At 44.0% G+C, this 18,768-nt stretch overlaps 1 protein-coding gene across 1 annotated transcript in view; it reads right to left on the reverse strand.

Annotated features, from left to right (window-relative positions):
* Positions 1-18,568, reverse strand: part of KCNK9 (potassium two pore domain channel subfamily K member 9) — a 91,586-nt gene extending 73,018 nt beyond the window's left edge. Inside the window, exon 1 of the mRNA XM_066336583.1 lies at positions 17,986-18,568. Coding sequence (XP_066192680.1) covers positions 17,986-18,568 — 583 coding nt within the window. The remainder of the gene's footprint in view (positions 1-17,985) is intronic.
* Positions 18,569-18,768: the final 200 nt, after the last annotated feature.

Raw genomic sequence — 18,768 nt, forward strand, 5'->3', positions numbered from 1 at the left:
TCCCCATGTCAGTGGCCCCCAACCTTTTTGAAGGAACCATCAGTGACACCAGATTTGGTGTCACTGTCTCACCTCCCCTATCCCATGCTAAACTCCAGGCCATTGCATCCCTGCTTCCCTACCCTGTCCTGAAACTACTGTGTTGAAGGGATGTCACAGCTTGAGCTCAGCTGAAATGGGTGGTGGGTGAAAAAGAGGTGGCACCACACACACAGCAGGGTGACAGCTTCTGCCCTGACACACCCTGCCATTATTGCTGTCATGGTCACGGCCACCAGCCAAACTGAAACAGCTGGCCCCTGACTCCTATTCCTGTTGCACTGGGACCAAAGGAGAACCAGCAGCCAAAACTACACCCCTTCCATATCCTGAGTGCTGTCAGCTCTCTGCCAAGCCCTTGTGCCCAACATAGCCCCCAGACACCTGGAGGCCTGAGCCTTGTGACTGTGCTCAGCTCCAGTCTTCCCAAATACATGCCAAGTCCCTTGTACACCAGCCATGACTATCTCCTTATCCCCAAACATTCTCAACAAATTTTCCCAAATGAATATCTTGCAGTCTCAGTGAAGAGGCATCTTCTAACAAAAATACTTCACCCCCAGACCTCCATTCAGCTGTGAAAAGCAGATTTACTGATTTCAAAATGCATGTACTGTTGTCCAGCTGGATGTATAGAGTAGGCTGATCTTGGCACATGATTTGCCCCTTGCTAGGACACATATTTCAGATTGGTAAGTGGACTCAGTCATCAGTCCATTCTCCTTGGCCCCTGTTTTTTTTTTTTTTTTTTTTTTTTTTTTTTTCTTTTTGTTTTGTTTTTGTTTTTTGTTTTTGTTTTTTTTTTTGTTTTTGGTTTTTTTTTTCTAGTTATTTTAATCCTCTGCTTCAGTACAACAAAGGAAGAGAGTGGAAATTTTCCACTACCCCAGTGTCTGGTCCTGAGCTTGAAGTCATCAGAGTGACATGAAGATTGGAGGATGCTTTGCAGCTGAACAGAGATCTCTGTTCAAGCAAAGGTTGGTCCTTCATTAGAGCAGCCCACGGGTGAAATGAAAGTGTGGTGACATTCGTGAACACCCTACTAGAAGCAAAGAAAAGACTGCAGACCCACAGATGAGTCACGAAATCTGTCTGTTCCAGTGCTCTAATTACATTGCTCATCCAAGAAAAGCCTCTTTTGGAGCCATTAGGTCAGAATCTGTTCTCCCCTAGCTGTAAATCCCTCATAACTCGGTGAAGTCAATCGATTTGTATTGGTGTAAGCAAAATCAAGCACAGTGCACTTGCACAGCCTTTGATCTTTCTGCCTCCCTCTCTGAACACAAGCTCACAGAATGCCATTAAAGAGACAAGAAACCCAGGCCCCTGGGTCTCGTGCATGCTGCAGGCACTCTGAGCAGTGAGATCAACATCAAGCACTGCACGGAGGTGGAATAGAAGGCAGAGGAGAGACAAGAGCCTTCTGTGTCCCCTGCAGTATGAAAGGCTGTGGACCTCCCAGAGGGCAAATGGACACTTGTTAAAGGGTTGGAGCACTTCACATTAAAAGAAAAATTATCTACCCATCAATCAATCAGTCAATCAATCAATCTATGTTTCAAGTAATATTATCTTTCTAATGGAAAAGCAAACACAGGGAGACACAGCTTCTGTGACTCTCCAGCACACTCAGTGAGCATGCACAGCTTTGCTGATACTCAGTGCACAGCTTTGCTGATACATGGCACTAAAACTCCAGAAGACCAAAGACCACCAAAACCAAACATTTCTCCCTCAGGAAATCACCTGAATGCAGGATTCCAAGCAATGGTCCATTTTGTCCTAATAGTTGCTTCCAGCTTCTTCCTCTTCTTCAAAGCCTGTACCAATGTCCTGTGCAGGAAATCTTGCCACTCTCTCCTTGGCAAAGAGCTCTGCACTGTGAATGGAAGCAAAAGTCACCATCCAAAAGACATAGGATGTTCCCTCAATATTAAGTGTATTAGACAGGTAACCAAAGAATGAAACTGGGTCACAGGAGCATTCCCTCCTGCTAAATCTCACACAGCTTCTACTGGGATGTGCTCCTCTGGTTAGGAAGAGCATCAACCACCTGCTTAGTCTGCACACTCGATCTTGCTTCCTGGATAAATAAGAGTACCAAATTCTCAAGGCAACAGGAGAAGAGAAAATGCTTACAGCAGCCAAGAGCAGCCTGGCTTGAAGGAATTCAATATGGAAGCCCACAAGATTAGCTTGAATACTACTGATTGTGTTGGAAGACATGAAGAGTAAAGGAAGGCCATGAGGCAAAGGCTGGAAAGCATTAGGGTATTTCTCTCTCTCAGATTCCCTCCAAGCAGAAGAGCAGCTAAGGAAGAAAAAGCTTCTAGAATGCAGAAAGCTGAAAGGCTGTCCCCTCTTCTTGGACATCCTGAATCTAACATTAATTCTCACAAATTGATTTCTTTTAGTTAGTGGAGATGACAAAAAAAAAAAAAAAAAAAGTTTTCAAGGAGTTTTTTCTATTAATGTTGTAACACCAATTAATATATATTAGTTTTGTAAATATATTTACATTTCTTTGACTCAGTTAATGCTCTTCTGGGGGGTTCAAGGGGAAAATCTCTTCTGCTATTTAATATAAATCTCTTCCAGGCCTTCTATCCTAGGCCTTGCATTCAATACACCATCTCCAAGTTCTGAAATTAGGTCCCCTGGGTTCTACATTTTCCACAGCACTGAAATGTTGCACAGTATGATGTAGACAAAGACAGAGATATCTGTAATGGCTAATATGGAACTGTATTGATTTTCTTGGTTATATGATGTTTGTTTACTTTTTAAGCCCTGTTTGAGAACATTTTTTATTCTTTTCGGGCTACTGACATATTTTCCATTTGCTACAGGAGCTAATATCGATGCTACACCATGTGTGTGTTAATTTGTTGGGTGAGTAGGAGGAGATGCTTCCTTCAAAATACAGGCTCTCCAGACCACAGTCTGCACACATTTATCTTAGTTTAAAGTCAACAAATACACCAAAACAACCAAGTTTTGCAGGATTTACTGTGATCAGAATCTGTTCCAGTCTGTCAGGATCCACCATTTTTGTCTGTTGGGAAAGCTGTGGGTGTTCTTTCCCACTCTCTGTTGTTTGAAGGGGGTGGGAACACAATACCACATGGGAATAAAAAAGCAGCTTTACGGTGAACTGATATATGAACAGGAATTAGCAGGGTGGTGGGAAGGGGATGAATCAGCCAGTCCCAGGAAAGACAAAGAAAATTTTCAGACACTACCCTGGATCTCACCCACTCAGACACAGCATCTTTTCTTGGCCCCCGTGATACATCACTTCTTCCTCTCATAAAAACGTAGTATTGCAGGATCAAGCAAACCTATGGAAATGGCCTTGCTAGAAGCAAATCAACTGATCCTACACCCAGCCAGTGCTGCACAGTCAGTACATGAGTGCCAAGTCAGCCCAAGGCATGCAGAATTGCTTCTGTGTAAATGAAGTTCAGACCAACCCTGAAATCTAGAAAATATGAAACCCGACAAAGGTTTGGGCATGTGCACTTCCAGCATTAGGGAAGTGCATTTATTTCAACCTATGGAACATGGAAAAAATACGTGGTCATGATCTCTGACGTTATTTCAACAGCGGGTATCTATGCCACTCTTATGGTAAAAGACCCAGATTTGAAGGCCATGGAGTTGGAACAGATTTTGAAATGCAAAAATGGAGACTGTACAAAGTCTTAGAGGGTTCTTCTGGAAAAAATAGTGCATTTGGGCTTAAATCTGTGTGGTGAATTATCTGTTCTCCCCCTGGTGCAGGCAAGTAATTCCTCTCACTTTAATGGACAATTTTATGGCTGCTAATAACATTTGTAGCTTAGATAATGACAAGGATAATCAAATCTCATGCTTGAGGGCATAAACTGATTGCTGCAGGGGTTAGCAACAAAATCGCCATTGCCATATATTGCACAGGTGTATTATGGGATAGATTTCCTTCCTCCAATGTAGAAAGGCATTGGTGTCTGCCAAGATAACAGATTGGATGATTGTCTGTGCTATGGAAATTGCTGGTTTGTATGCATGGGATTTAGGGAAAGAGGAGGAACCTCTTTGTTTCAGCATGACAGAATATGCAACCAAAAATGCCAAGTGAGCAGGGGCTGCAAGATGAATATTGATGCCTGTCCTAGCAGAACAGCTCTCTTAAAGCCAAATTCAGCCTTGACCATCACAAAGTCCACTGTCAGACAGCAAATGTTGCTGTACATTCAGCAGAGCATTTAGAAACATCCACTGAGTGCATAATCCCAGAAGCTGAGGGTTGGGAAAAACCTCAATAAACCATTTGACCTGTTGCAAGATGCTCAATTCTTCAGTCCATCACTTAGGGGTTATTCCACTCAGCAGGCAGCTCCTGTAGAGCAGCTCTCAGCCACCCATTCCTTGGAATACATGGCTGGAGGGGCATCAAAAGGTAACTGAGCCCATTCAGAACTGAGGCAGGCTGAAGTGTCCCAAACCTATGTGTTTTGGACAATTGTTTAACCTCTTCAGACAAATATCCCACTACTAGCACTCTGGATGTTCCTTACAGATCATGTTACAGCTGTTTTCGCAGCTGGTGATCAACCTACATCTGGGTATGTATGCAGAAAACACTCATCAATGTCCTCTTTACAACTACCTTTCCCATGTTCAAAGCTGTTATTATTCCCCCTTCTTTTAGTATTTCACATAGACCAAACAACCTCTGTCCACTTCACACTGAATACAGGTCAATTTTTCTTTCAGCATTTTGATTTTTCTCATCCTTCCTCAAAACACTGTGTGCCCAAACCTGCACTCAGTTTCCAGGCTGAAGCCTGACCACTTTATCAGCACGATGTTGTAATACTTGCATCTAGTCAGTTTATATCATTTTTTATATGTGTCTTTGATATTGTCTTCTCCAGTGTAATTCTCTGCACTTGACTTTATTGAATTGCATCATATTGATTCCAGACCGTTTCTCCACTCTAACAAAGTCATTTTGTATTCTGCTCCTGCCCTCGCAGTGCTAGCCACCCCTCACAATTAATGTGTGTACTCTCTGTTCTACCAGACAAGCCATTAATGGGAAACTTGAATAGTACCAGCCACAGGACAGACCCCTGTATGACTGCATGTGTTATGTCCATTCAGTCTGACAGGAAACCAGGGATAAATATTGCTGCATTTCTTTATGCTATTGTGAAACTATCTGGTGGTAGATTTAGCAGATCTGTGGGTTTGGATTTTCAGTCCCATTTACACCTGCACAGAGGATGTGTTTTTCACACATGTGATAAGCCCAGTCACTGTCCAGCCTCGGGTCCACAGTGTGTGTCCATCCAGACTTTGTACCCACCTTGCAGTTCAACCCAGTCTAGGATTTTCCACTGCAATTATGAGAATTATATTATTATGGAATACAATTATGCTATTATCATGCCACATATTGAATTAATGTCACAACCAACTGATTCCTCCTCCGTCATCTATCTGCTGAAATAAAAACAACCTGGAGAAGTCCAGCATCGGTTACTCAAAAAAAAATTTGGGGTTGTTCCAGCTTGTCCCTTGTTATCCCCTAGGTACCTTCACACTGATTAACAGCTTGGTCAAATATCTTTCTGAAGATCAAATTTAGGTTGACTGAGCATTAACTGCCCGTGTTCTCTCCTGTCCCTTTTGTAAAGATAGGCAGCATGTTTGTTTTTCCCTGCAACAGCCACTGGTAGGGCTGTTCAAACAGCAGCCATAAAAAGCTGGTGACACTGCTAACACAGAACTGTTGCTGCTTAGAGAAGAGGTTTGATTCTTATCCCAATATTCAGCTGGAGACAGAATTGTAGGATGCACTGATAATCCCTCAGGGAAGCACGAACCTTCAGAAAAAAAGGACAAGATAAACTTACATAGATCCCAAGCAAGATCCAAGGCAAACTTCAAACAGCCTGTGTGTGTAGGGAACCATTAAAAATACAGGACAAGGCCAGCCCATACCTGGCCTCAAGGCAGGACAGAATGCAGGGGTCATTCCTGACAGATGCTTGTCCATCCTGTTCTGCAAGACCGAGCAAAGAGCCCCCAGCACTCCCCACCAACACACTTCTGTGTTTCACAAGAAACTGCTAGAAAGGTCTTTTTTCTCTGCGGCCACTCTAATGCTTCCTCGCTGCTGTTTAACATTTCTCCTTATTCACTGTGCCACACTCAAGGTCTTCAGGAATAGACCTGGAGTTTTGACCAGATTTGAAATGCTCCACAGGCTGGATTCTTGTCAAAGAGACCATGGAAATAGTTTTTAACTCCTCATTACCCAGTCTGGAGTCAGGTTCCCTCTAGTTAGCCAAATCAGGACCACACATGCCCAAGAGCCAGCAGCTTTCACCAGGAAAGCTATTGCTGGAGACTCAGAGCCAAGCTTGCATCCCGTGCCTCCTCCCCTTCAATAACACCAGCCTTTACTGTGATTCATCTTGGGAAAAGAAAAACCTCCAGAAACCTTTAAGAAGAGATCTATGTTATACCAAAATACCCGCAGCACACCTACATCACAAGGACACTGATTTCAAACATCAGACAGCAATAGCAATGAAGCAAGTCTGTGACTTTCTGAAAAATTGTCTCTGATGCCAGTTCAGCAAGTCAAACCAGGCCTGAATGCAACACACACAGATAAAGTGTCACAGGTACAGGAGTAGTATGAGGCCTTCTGAAAGAATATATAAAAGGGTGTGGGTATGTGAGGAGAAAACAAAAATTAAGCTATTCTGAATCATACCTAGTGCTTTTCACTCATTAAAACTAACCTCTTGGACGTGCAGTACATTCAGTAACTGGATTGTAGCATTGCTAATTTGCCTATGTTAGCCTACATCTCTAGGTATCAGCTTATGCTTCTTCCCCTGACTGCCAGAGTGCACTCATTAGGGCAAACACGTTGCTACTAAAGTACTAATTGTTTCAAAAAGTGCCCTTTAAATAACAGACCTTTTACTACTAGGTAGGATGTGTTTTAAGAGCTTAAGCCTTTGTTGCCAAAAGACTTGATGATCATTTATTCGTTTGTCAGAGAGAAAATACCAGAAATTAACTAAAAAGCTAATAGGATGTCAATACAGACTGAATAGCAACCATCTCCTTCCTCTTCTTGGGATCTTCATTCCCACATGGAACAGCAAAAGAGGGCAGAAACTCCCAAGTAGAGAGGTTGGGAAGATCACTGAATTCTCAGGATATCGGTTGAAAGGACAACTGAAGAGTTCAGGTTAAATCACTGGAATCAATGGCACTTGTGTTGCTGTTTTAACTATCATCTGCCTAGAACCAGCCTCATGTCATTTCTAACACACCTAAGCAATAGTGAAAAAAAGATACTAAACCAGAAAAAGGAGGAGAGGAGAGGAGAGGAGAGGAGAGGAGAGGAGAGGAGAGGAGAGGAGAGGAGAGGAGAGGAGAGGAGAGGAGAGGAGAGGAGAGGAGAGGAGAGGAGAGGAGAGGAGAGGAGAGGAGAGGAGAGGAGAGGAGAGGAGAGGAGAGGAGAGGAGAGGAGAGGAGAGGAGAGGAGAGGAGAGGAGAGGAGAGGAGAGGAGAGGAGAGGAGAGGAGAGGAGAGGAGAGGAGAGGGAGGAGAGAGGAGAGGAGAGGAGAGGAGAGGAGAGGAGAGGAGAGGAGAGGAGAGGAGAGGAGAGGAGAGGAGAGGAGAGGAGAGGAGAGGAGAGGAGAGGAGAGGAGAGGAGAGGAGAGGAGAGGAGAGGAGAGGAGAGGAGAGGAGAGGAGAGGAGAACCCCACATAACAAACAAACAAAATACATATTTGGTGTCCAGAAGCAAACAAACAGTAGATCAGGAACTTTTATCAAGGACATGTCAAAGTTATGGTGGGTAGATAGCTTAAATGTTGAAAGAGACTCACTTCCCAAATGTTGGTCTCCAGACTACTACATCCTAAAATACAGGGGTTTTTTTCCTCTTTAGCAGTCTGGAGTAATCCAGTTTTTCTGAAAGTCTAGTATATGTGATGATCCTGAATAATGCTGAAAGAGCATCCTTCTACTGTTTCTAGTTCTCAGCAAAAAAATGCAATATTCTTTATCCTGTAAGGAACTTTTCTAAAATTCATGGTTTACTCTGGGAGCCCAAGAAGTCCCCAAAGGCCAGAAAAAATGTGAGTAAACACTGAGACTTCAAGTCACCTCTGCAAGTATGAGGAGTTTTTCTGATCCAAGATTATAATGGAGAGTTCAATCATCTTTATTTCATGAACTGTTTTAAAATATTCTCGATGCAGTATCTTACATGACACAGCCTGCATGCAGAGCCTTATGGTCAGGGTACTGGAATCCTTCCTGGTACTGGAGTCCATTTTATTGCAGTACAATATTTTATATGTATCCAGAGCAAAGTTAAATTAAGCACCAAACTGCAGATTTTTAGAAATTATTACTGCTGCAAACACTATTTGCACTGAGTGAAGTCAGCCTTGTTTCAGAATAACAGTTCAAACTGCCAACAATAACAGCAACTGTTCATTAGTTCAAGTAATGGAGATATGTATCTTCAAAACAGGAATATTTGACACCTTTTCCTACTGTGTCTTCTCCTGAGAAGTTCCATATGGGTGTGAAATGCAGCAGAGTGACAAATCAAAACTTGAATGGTTTAGGTTTGTTACAACATGTAATTTCTGACACGGTTCCCATAGCCTGTGTTGGTTTAAACACAGGAGGAGGACATCTTCTCCAGAGGACATCAAAGGGAAAGAGGGGAAAAAATAAAACATTCTATTTCCACCCAAAACACTCTTGTAATGAGCTAATGGTAGCACACATCTAAAATTGCTGACATTGCCAATTGTCTTGGGAGTGGATCTCTTATTTCTACCTTCCCTTCAGTATGTCAAGAATATCCCTGAATTAGGAGTCTATGAGCATTTCCTTAGAGCTAATCTCCTGCACTACACAATTAGAGAGAGCTGCAGCAGGTTTCATTCATCAATCTGTGCCCTCAAGCTCTCTGTGAAATTTTTCTGCCTGAGAAGGAAGGTCCTCTTCTCTGTTGGCAGAGCAAGGAGACAATCAGCTTCCCATCAGACACTTTTTAACCCCACTACTTGCCTGCTTTTCATGAAGCTCTTTTTTCCTGCTGGTGCGGGGAATTGAAAGGACAAAGCACTCTGCTCCCTCCTAATCATCCTAATAAGTAACAAATACATGAGCCCTTAATAGAGAGATTCCCTTCACTGGCATGCCCTAATCACTCCCATAACGAAAGCAGTTTAAGAGGTTATTGAACCCTTCAACCAACTGATAACTGCCTAAGCCTCATGTGGAAATTGGCCAGGTATTATTAAAAAAAAGTCACTGAACTCCTTAAAAAGAAAAAAAGTGCTGAGAAACTTCAAGGATTCTTCCCCTGAAACAGAAAATAAGTAAGTGCACATTACACTTAAGGGAAAAAGAAGAATCTCAGTGGATCAGAAGATGAAAGATCAGAAGAAGTTATTAACTGTCTGGAATTCATGAAAGTAAAGAATACCAACAAACAGCAATAAAAGAACCACACACCACCATAAAAGATAGAATAAAAATATCAACATTCGTCCTCAAGATTTCTCTTTGCTCAAGTTTGAGGTATGCAGTAGGCATGTAGTTTAGCTTTTCACTTTCAATTAAAAAGATACAAATCACTGCAGATGTCAAACTCAGCTTCTTTATTAAAAATAAATAAATCTGAAACTGCTTTTAAAGGTATTTCCCACTAGTTGGTTTGCTATAGAATATAGCTCCTTGATTTGTAGAATTTTTGTCAAATAATGACCTGATACTAAACTACTGTGACTCAAAATATTATTTGTTACTTTTCACAAACTTTGAATCAGGCCTTTATTTATAGGTTTGGAGGGTTTATTTTTTGGAGGGGGGGTCTGGTTTTTTTTTTTTTGCAAGACATTCCTTTATAGAGCAAGTGTCCATTGACACATTCACTTTAATCAAAGGAAGTTCTCTACCTACAACACCAGCAATATCAATTTTGGTTGTAGCTAATCAAGTCACAGACACCTGGGGGGTATAGGTAATGTGCTAATCTACCTAAAATCAGTAGATTCCACAGACTATAATCCTGAGAAAATAATGAATTATAACTATTTTGCATTGCAGCAAATTGCATGTGAAATTTCTGAAGTAGACCAAAATTATGCAAAAAGAGGAGAATAGACTTGCTACACACAGAAAACATCTGTTGCAAGTCCACAGTAACCTCATAGTTCAATTTACAGGCATCAAGGACTCATTAGTTCTGCATGACCAATAAGTGTCCTTGCTGGCATCTGTTAGGGGGGAAGGGGATATTTCATGTGGCCTCTAACTATATCCAGCTAAGGATCTTCAGTAAAATCCATAGCAAGTGGATACCTGACAACCCAAAGGGCCTCTGACAGAAGACACAGTGATAACAGAGATAATTAGCCAGAATAGCATATGAACCGTCATGAAATAAAGCTCCAGGTTGTGCTATTACTGCATGTCAGAAGACCCCTAGGCTGCAGGAGTTTCCCAGTATCACCTTGAACTTCTTATGGATCTCTGCCTTTGGTTCATCCCCACTGTTCAATCTGGCTGTAAACTCATGTCGTCAGAAAGAGAAATAAGTGAGCAGTTTGGCAATTAGAAATAGCTCCCGACCTGAATCTTCAGAAAGTCATTTTCTCTTCTTGTCTATAAATTGAGGATAATTTTTACACAGAGGTGTTGTGAAGATGAATCACCTAATGTCAGTACAGGATTCTGAATATAAAGTGCTGTGCAACTCCAGCTCAAAGCCATGAGAATGGATTTCAGCATTGATGGGGGAATATGCTCCAACACTGAAGAAACTGAGCACCTCAGTTCAGATGGCATTCTAGGAAACACAACAGCATTCCCAGCTGTCCTTCATGCCAGACCAGCAGCATCTGTCCCAAAACTCATGGTGTCCAACAGGGAAGCTCTTCACGAATCAGTTTTCCTTTGGTCAAGCCTCACAGTTTTGAAGTTGTCCCAAGAAAAAGCAAAAGGTTTTTTACTATTTTTTATTTGAAGCAGGCATAAGCCGCTTGCCAACAGCTAAATTTCTTTCCTTATTCTTAGTCAAAAACATCTTTTTTCACTCCCAGTTCTGGCCTGTGAGTTTCTGATTGCCATCCTCATATCAGCAGGATCATTTTCTCCTTCAGGTAACTTCTTTCCCAAAACACTCACCACCACCTACAGCTTCTAACCCTGACTGTCGGTAAACGCAGATATTTCTATTCTGGCACTTTCAAAGGTACATAAATATGTTTACAAGATAGAAGAATTATCGATAAGCAAAGACCATAAAGTGGAGAAAATAGAATTTCAAATATTTTGACGGTTTTTTTCTCAAGCAAAACAAGTTAACCCAAGAACTACTAGGTCTCAAGAAAAAAGGGAGTTGAAAAAAGAAGATTCAGAAAATCATAGAAAATACAGCTGATAAAGACTTCAAGAGGTCAGCCAGTCCATCTTCCTTCCCAAAGGCAAAAGCAGCTGCAACTTACTCATTCCTGGGAGATTTTTGTCTAATCTCTTTTAAAAGCAGTCTCCTTAGGCAGTCTCTACCTTCACACAACCAACCTGATGGCAGGGAAGAGTTTTCTTCATGGTTAATCTAAATTTCACTTGCTTCAGTTAAAGAAAGAAGTTATGTAGAGTTACGAGCAAGTGAAAGAGCATCAAATCCTAAAAAACTACAAGACACTAATTTCTCCAGTGTTGTCACAGTAAGGAAATCCGCAGACACCTCCACCTAGCTCAGTGGCCAGAGGTCTCTCAGTATTTCCCCAAAACTGTTTTCCAACTCCTACTATTACATTTTCCCTGCCAATAAGACATACTGTAGGAAGTTGCAGCTCACCATCGTTCTGAGCTGAAATTTTTACTTGTTTATCAGTGATTTTTAAAAAGCTTCTGCTTAAGTGCCTCTAGCAGGAATCTATCATTGCAAAAACAGTTTTCAAGAATTCAGGAAATTTTTCCACAAATGTGAGCAAAGTAGCCTCAAAGTCTCCTCTGTTGGCAGAACACTATTCTGGAATATTTTTTTTCCAATTTTCATCAAAGAATATAGTGTGAAACAATCTTGCAGACTATTCTAGTTTTGCATGGCAGAAAAATCCTACACACAGTCCATCTTCACGAGGCTCACTGTAGGAGACCCCCTTCTTGCTTGGGAGATACCACCTGTAGATATTCAGATCCTTATCATCCAGTATTTTCCACTAAAGCTTCAGGTGGCATGAATGAAGAGATTTGTTACTTCAGTGTATCTGCAAGCATTTGTCTCACCAGAAAATCTTGCTCTCTGCTTTTACCTGAGTTTATTAATATTTGATTGGCTTAATCTACAAAGTGCTTGTTTGGGTTTTTTAACAATATATGACCTTCATGGTCCTGGCAAGTCATGAATGCAGTAGTTAATTGACCAAAACATTTGTGTCTTTATTCTGAATCTCTTCCCTTATGCATCTTGTTTTCTTCCTTTCCTTTCTTTCTTTCCATTGCAGTTGTCCATCTGCCATGATTCCCTACTCAAACCTTTTCAATGGGCTGGCTCTAAATATTACCATCCATCAAAAACCAAGAGCAGATTCAAAACACCAGAGGCTAATCTTAAAGGAGGAGCAACAGACAAAATAATTCACTTATGAGAACACTTAGATCTTTTTCCAACCCAAATTAGAGACATCACTGTACTACCAAGTTGGTGTTTTTACACACATTTTACAGAAGGGCAAAATGATGCAGAGAAAGAACATGGAGACTCAACCAATATCCCAAAATGGATTTAAGCATGTGTTTGCTTAGTTCATTAATGCAGGTTCAAACTCCCTGTCAGGACACCATCTGCCAGAAGTATGAAATGTCCTCATCTGGATGCAGACAGTTCCTGAGTGTTTGGCTACTCAGCAGCCAACCAGCTGTCAATAGGTGGATGTTCCATTCACCATTACAGGTATTGCATGACATTCTTTAAAAAAGTATTTTGTCTGAATAGTTCACTCACTGCTTATAGTAGGTTCAAAACTGGGAAAAAAGGCCTAAAAGCTAGAAAAAGAAATTCATCATTCACAGCACAAACTGCCTTAATTTTGCTCCCCTTACAGTCACTTCTCAGGAAAAAATAAATAAATAACAATTTTCAATCTGTTTGTGTTTCAGTTCATTTTAGAGTGACACAAATAGCTTTCAGTTCTTTACATTCTGCACAAGCCTCCAGAAATATTCAGTGTTTACTAGAGTTTGGTGGTGTTAAATCAAGTATGACTATCACCCTTTAAGGCCTAAACGATAAAGCGATATCCATACCAGTAACACATTTTGACAGTGTTGACACCTGCTTACACAGAAGCAGTTTAATGACTCTTATAGACCTGTAGAAAAGGGCATTTAAACTTGCTAGGAATCCTAGAAATAACTCTTTGGTTTTGGAAGGTGGTGTTTTCATTCATAGTATCACGCCTTTAGATGAACTGTGTGGCATATTCTACAGTGTATCTTGTAAAAGACAAATAACTGGATGAAGAACTTCATAAAATCACTTTTTCATCATTTTGACTGTGTAAGTGGAAATGGAGAGGAATTCATACTAGCTTACTCTGAAACAAGAACAATCCTGAAATGAACGCAGCACCTGGTGAGAGCAAAGAAAAGCTTATTAGCTCTATTTGATCACTTAAAAACTTTTACACCATTCAAACATAACCAAAACTTTGTAGAAGCTGGGGGGAAGAAGGAGAGGGAGAGAGGATTTTCTGTTAATTGATTTTTAAGAGCAGACTCATCGAGTGTTGTAGCACCTGCTGTTGTCAACCTTTCCACTGTTGTACCAGTTAAATAAAAAAAAAAAAAAAAAAAAAAAAAAAAAAAAAAAAGGAAAGAAAGAACAAGAAGAACAAGAACATTGCATCTGGGGAGTAGAAAAATATGTTTTGCCCCAGGTTAAAAAAAACAAAACTGTTTCCATATACTTTATTAGCCCTCACTTTCTTTGTTTAGTACTCAGCTTGACAAGTGAGCAACACCGCCCCAACCACCCAACAGTAAAAGCCAAATACCACAGATTAGAAGAAATGAGAGACTTGACCAAATCTCAGCACTTCGCCTCATACAGGAGAGTTTCAGGTTTTCATGGTCCCTTCCAAACAGGTCTTTACTAATTAGGCATTTCCACAGGAAGAAACAAGCTGCAGAGCTTGCCCGAGGAGGGGAGTCCGGAGCTGCGGCGGCGGACGGGAGCCGAACCCAGCCCGAGGATTCTGCGGGGCTGTCCCTCCAGCATCTCGGACCGGGGACACCGCCGGAGCTGTCCCTCCAGCACCACGGACCGGGGACACCGCCGGGGCTGTCACTGCAGCACCACGGACCGGGGACACCGCCGGAGCTGTCCCTCCAGCATCTCGGACCGGGGACACCGCCGGGGCTGTCCCCGCAGTACCACGGACCGGGGACACCGCCGGAGCTGTCCCTCCAGCACCTCAGAGTGGGGACACCGCCGGAGCTGTCCCTCCAGCACCTCGGGCTGGGGACACCGCCGGAGCTGTCCCTCCAGCACCACGGACTGGGGACACAGCCGGAGCTGTCCCTGCAGTACTATGGAGTGGGGACACCGCCGGAGCTGTCCCTCCAGCACCTCGGACCGGGGACACCGCCGGAGCTGTCCCTGCAGCACCATGGAGTGGGGACACCGCCGGAGCTGTCCCTGCAGTACTATGGACTGGGGACACCGCCGGAGCTGTCCCTGCAGCACCATGGAGTGGGGACACCGCCGGAGCTGTCCCTGCAGCACCATGGACTGGGGACACCGCCGGAGCTGTCCCTGCAGCACCATGGACTGGGGACACCGCCGGAGCTGTCCCTCCAGCACCACGGAGAGGGGACACTGCCGGACTTAGACCTTGAGTACCATGGACACTGCCGTGGGGGTCCTTTCAGCACCACAGACTGGGGACACTGCCAGAGATGTCCCTTCAACACGGTGGACTGGGGGCATAGCCAGAGTTGTTGTCCCTTCAGCACCAGAGCTGCCAGGACTGTCCCTTCAGCCCTATGTCTCAGGGGCAATGGGGCACCTGTTCCATGGTCTGGGGACACTTTTTGACCTGCCCCCTGGCAATGGAAGAGAAGCACCAGCCTCTTCCCAGCTACTGATGGGCCATGGCCAACCATAAATGCCTTCGATTAAATTAAAGCCACAGTAGTTGAAATCAGCACAGCAAAGAGGTAATCGCTCCAGACATGTTGCTAGCACGGCAACATCACAGAGTACAATTAAGTTAGACATAAATTAGTCTGCAACTATATGCATATTGCTCAGCTTTGAGGTCCGCCAATTCCTATCACTGTTTTGTCTGAAGGGAAGTTTTGTGGAGATAGAGGTACCCTTCCAGATTAGTCAAGGTCTTTGTTCATTCTCTTTTAAAGGTCAGCCTCTGGTGATATTTAAGACACACTTTTGCAGGAGTACCTACTGAGTACAGCAAGTTCACCAATGCACACTCCACTGTATGTGCTTCTGGAAGTCTGTCCAGAAGGTTTTAGAGGGAGAAAGATGTATATGAGAGCATACACACGGATTTGAAAATAATTAGCCAGCACAAAGGATTAATATGAACATTTTAGATCACTTCTCTGCACAAGAAACATAGATAAGAACTCCTATTTTTTGAAGAACTTAAAGAAAGTAGAGAGGGGTTTTCCTATCTGCTAGACAAATTAGTTTATGATAAATAAGAAATTAAAGAAAAATCTTCCATGCTTAACTTTTACAGACTAGCACTAGATCAGATAGCATCATGAAACCACTTTAGTACTGAGGAGATGGTACAAAAAATAGAAGTGCATTTGGCAAGATGCAGAGAGCAACTATTTATAAACTTTTGAAAGACAGATCAGATATCCTCCCAGAGCACAGCTTCCCAAATGAACAATGTTATAGAATGTCTGTAACTTTCTGCATCATTTTTATTATCACTCTTCCTCCCAGTGGTTCCCTGTTGCTATACACATTTTTAAATTTAAACAATTCATACATCCCAAAGCACCTCTGCCTACAGAAATGCATTCTATCCGCTGTGTGCTGAGGTACTCAGCTTCCCAAACAAATCCCAGCCCTCTGAAGGAGAAAATGCTACAACTTTCTATGTGAGTTGTACTTGTTCATGGGTAAAATACCATCAAAACAGCAAACTACTGTACAAACAGCCCCTTCTACCTGTCACCAACGCTGCTTAAGAATGCAGCAAGTATTGCAGGCAGCTCCCAGGCAGAACTACAGGGCACCATGAGTACACAGGCGCGTGTGTGGAAGGCTTGTTGTAACACAGAGGAGCACGACACAGTGGTATTCACTTAGCACAAATAAGTGGCAAGAGACAAGCTGAAGAAGAGAGACTCAGTGGTCAAAGGAGGAAAGAGAGTTCTGACATTGTAACGAACAGCGGGAAATACAAACCATCAGCCAAAGTTGCATTCTACTTTATGTTCTATAACCTGTTAATATATGCATCTTCATTAATATATCTAATAACAGAAAGGTAGATAAAATTAACCCTTAAAAATCTTATCTTTGTAAGGGAAAATAGGCTTTATATTCTCAGATGGTCTTTCAAAGGAAATTTTTTACTGCCCTAGGTAGAATATAGTCAAATACAAACATAAGCAGACACTTTTCAAAGGGCAGTGGACAGCATATTCAGCTGAAAATTCAGTATCTTCAGGTGGCAGTTTCTTGTAACAATCCCTACATGGCATGGCAGAAAGACCAAGTCTTTCTGTATTAATAAGAGAGCCATGTCCTGTTACATACAATGCACTATCAAATAGCCACTGAGTTAGAGGGGTCTTTTCAGACCTTCACAGATATTAGAAGTTCTGGAAGAAAAATGTTAGCAACTGCCTTAGTAAACCCACCTCAAAGAACACTAAATTGGCATGAGCAAACCTGTTCATCCAGCCAAAGCCAGAGTTGTAGCACAGTTCCGTGTGCACTCCACAACCTCTAATCACCATGGTATTTATTTTTATGGCAGAGAAGCAAACTTTGTGACAAATGCTCGGCTTTAGCGGTGGGAATCAGGGAAGTACAAAATGACAGACTGTGCCTGTGTCCACTGCCTGTCCCTTGACTGGCCTGGGAACTGGCACATCTGGCAAGCTGGGCAGCACGGATGTGACAGCAGGCATCATTTTGCCTATCAGACCATGTGCCCGCAAAGGGAAAATGCAGACTCTGACCTGTTGTCACATCAGACGCTCCAGTTGCAATAAAAACTCCAGGAACACATTGTCAGTGCCCAGGGTTTGACCATAGCTGTGGGAACCACCACCACAACCCTTGCCAATACCAAAACAAAGTTTGCAAAAGCAGGTCTATCTATGCCTGGCTACATTAAGGGCTTTCCCAGCTGATCCAGTTACCATGCCCTCATCATTTTCATTCTCCTCCAGCTGCTTTTAGTCTAAGTTTTCCCCATGTCTCTTCAGGTGGAAGAAAGAGTGTGACAACAGGGCCTTCTTCCTGAGGGGAATCCCAGGAGTACCACTCTGCCTCTTCCTTCTTCCCCCCTCTTCCTCTGCATCCAAGCCACAGGACCATGATAGCCACCTGGCCAGTGCCAATGACGCTAGCCAGAGCAGCCTCACTCTTCTCCAGTCCCACACAAGAGACAGGGGATCCATCTCCAGGAGAAGAGGTGCGGGACACTGTCAAGTCCAACAAGTGCCCAAGAAGAGCATTAAATTACGTAACATGGGAGGGAAGCAAAAAGACTCATCCAGCACAGACACCTTTGCATGCCACAGCCTCCATGCCTCTCTCCCTGTTTTTCCAGCCCGGGAAGTTTTTGCCCCAGCCCCAGCCCTGGCCCCACAGGGCCTCCCCGAAGGGAGTCACTCACCGATGGTCGTGATGACCGTGATGGCAAAGTAGAAGGAGCCGGCGAATTTCCACTGGACTCCGGCGCGGTGCGGCTCGGACTGCATGATCACCAACTCCAGCTGCCGGTAGTCCTCGCTGGTGATGTTGTACTTTCCTTTGAGCCGGATCTCCTCGGCTTTGAGTTTCTCCTCCTCCCGCATCTCGTTGTCGGACTCCAGGGCATCAAAGACGGCGGCCCCGACCAGCAGGTAGGTGAACGTGCAGATGATGAGGGACAGGGTCCGCACGTTCTGCCTCTTCATGGCCGCCAGCAAGGGGCGAGTGAGGGGACCATGTCCCCCCCTGGCCGCCCGGGGTTCCGACAGGCCGCAGCAGCTACAGCAGGGGAGCAGCTGCCGGGGGGGCCGGCGGCGCCCGCCGCCGCTGCCGCCGCTCCGGGGCAGCTTGTGCTGCGGCGGCGGTCGCTCCCCGCCCGCCTGCTCGGGCTCCTGGGAAGAAGAGAGGCACAGGAGGCTGCTGGAGCGCCTGGACCAGGTGCCTTGAAGCCGGGAAACTCTGCGCAGGACCTGCCCAAACCAAGCCGTCCCAGTGCGCAGGGCCATCCAGGGCACCCCCCGCTCCTCCCCAGCACCGAGGCCAGGGGCAGGGGTTCCCCGCCGAGGGGCCGGCGGCCCCGGCACGGAGTCCTGCGGCGGGCGGGTCCCCCCGCGAAGTTGGCGCGGCGGCGCGGGGAAGGGTCGCCCGCAGCCCGGGCGGGGCGCGGCGGGGAGGCGGAGGCCGCCGCCGTCCCAAGTTTCTTCAG

Source organism: Sylvia atricapilla, chromosome 1 (genome assembly GCF_009819655.1).
Source record: "Sylvia atricapilla isolate bSylAtr1 chromosome 1, bSylAtr1.pri, whole genome shotgun sequence".
Taxonomy (NCBI): domain Eukaryota; kingdom Metazoa; phylum Chordata; class Aves; order Passeriformes; family Sylviidae; genus Sylvia; species Sylvia atricapilla.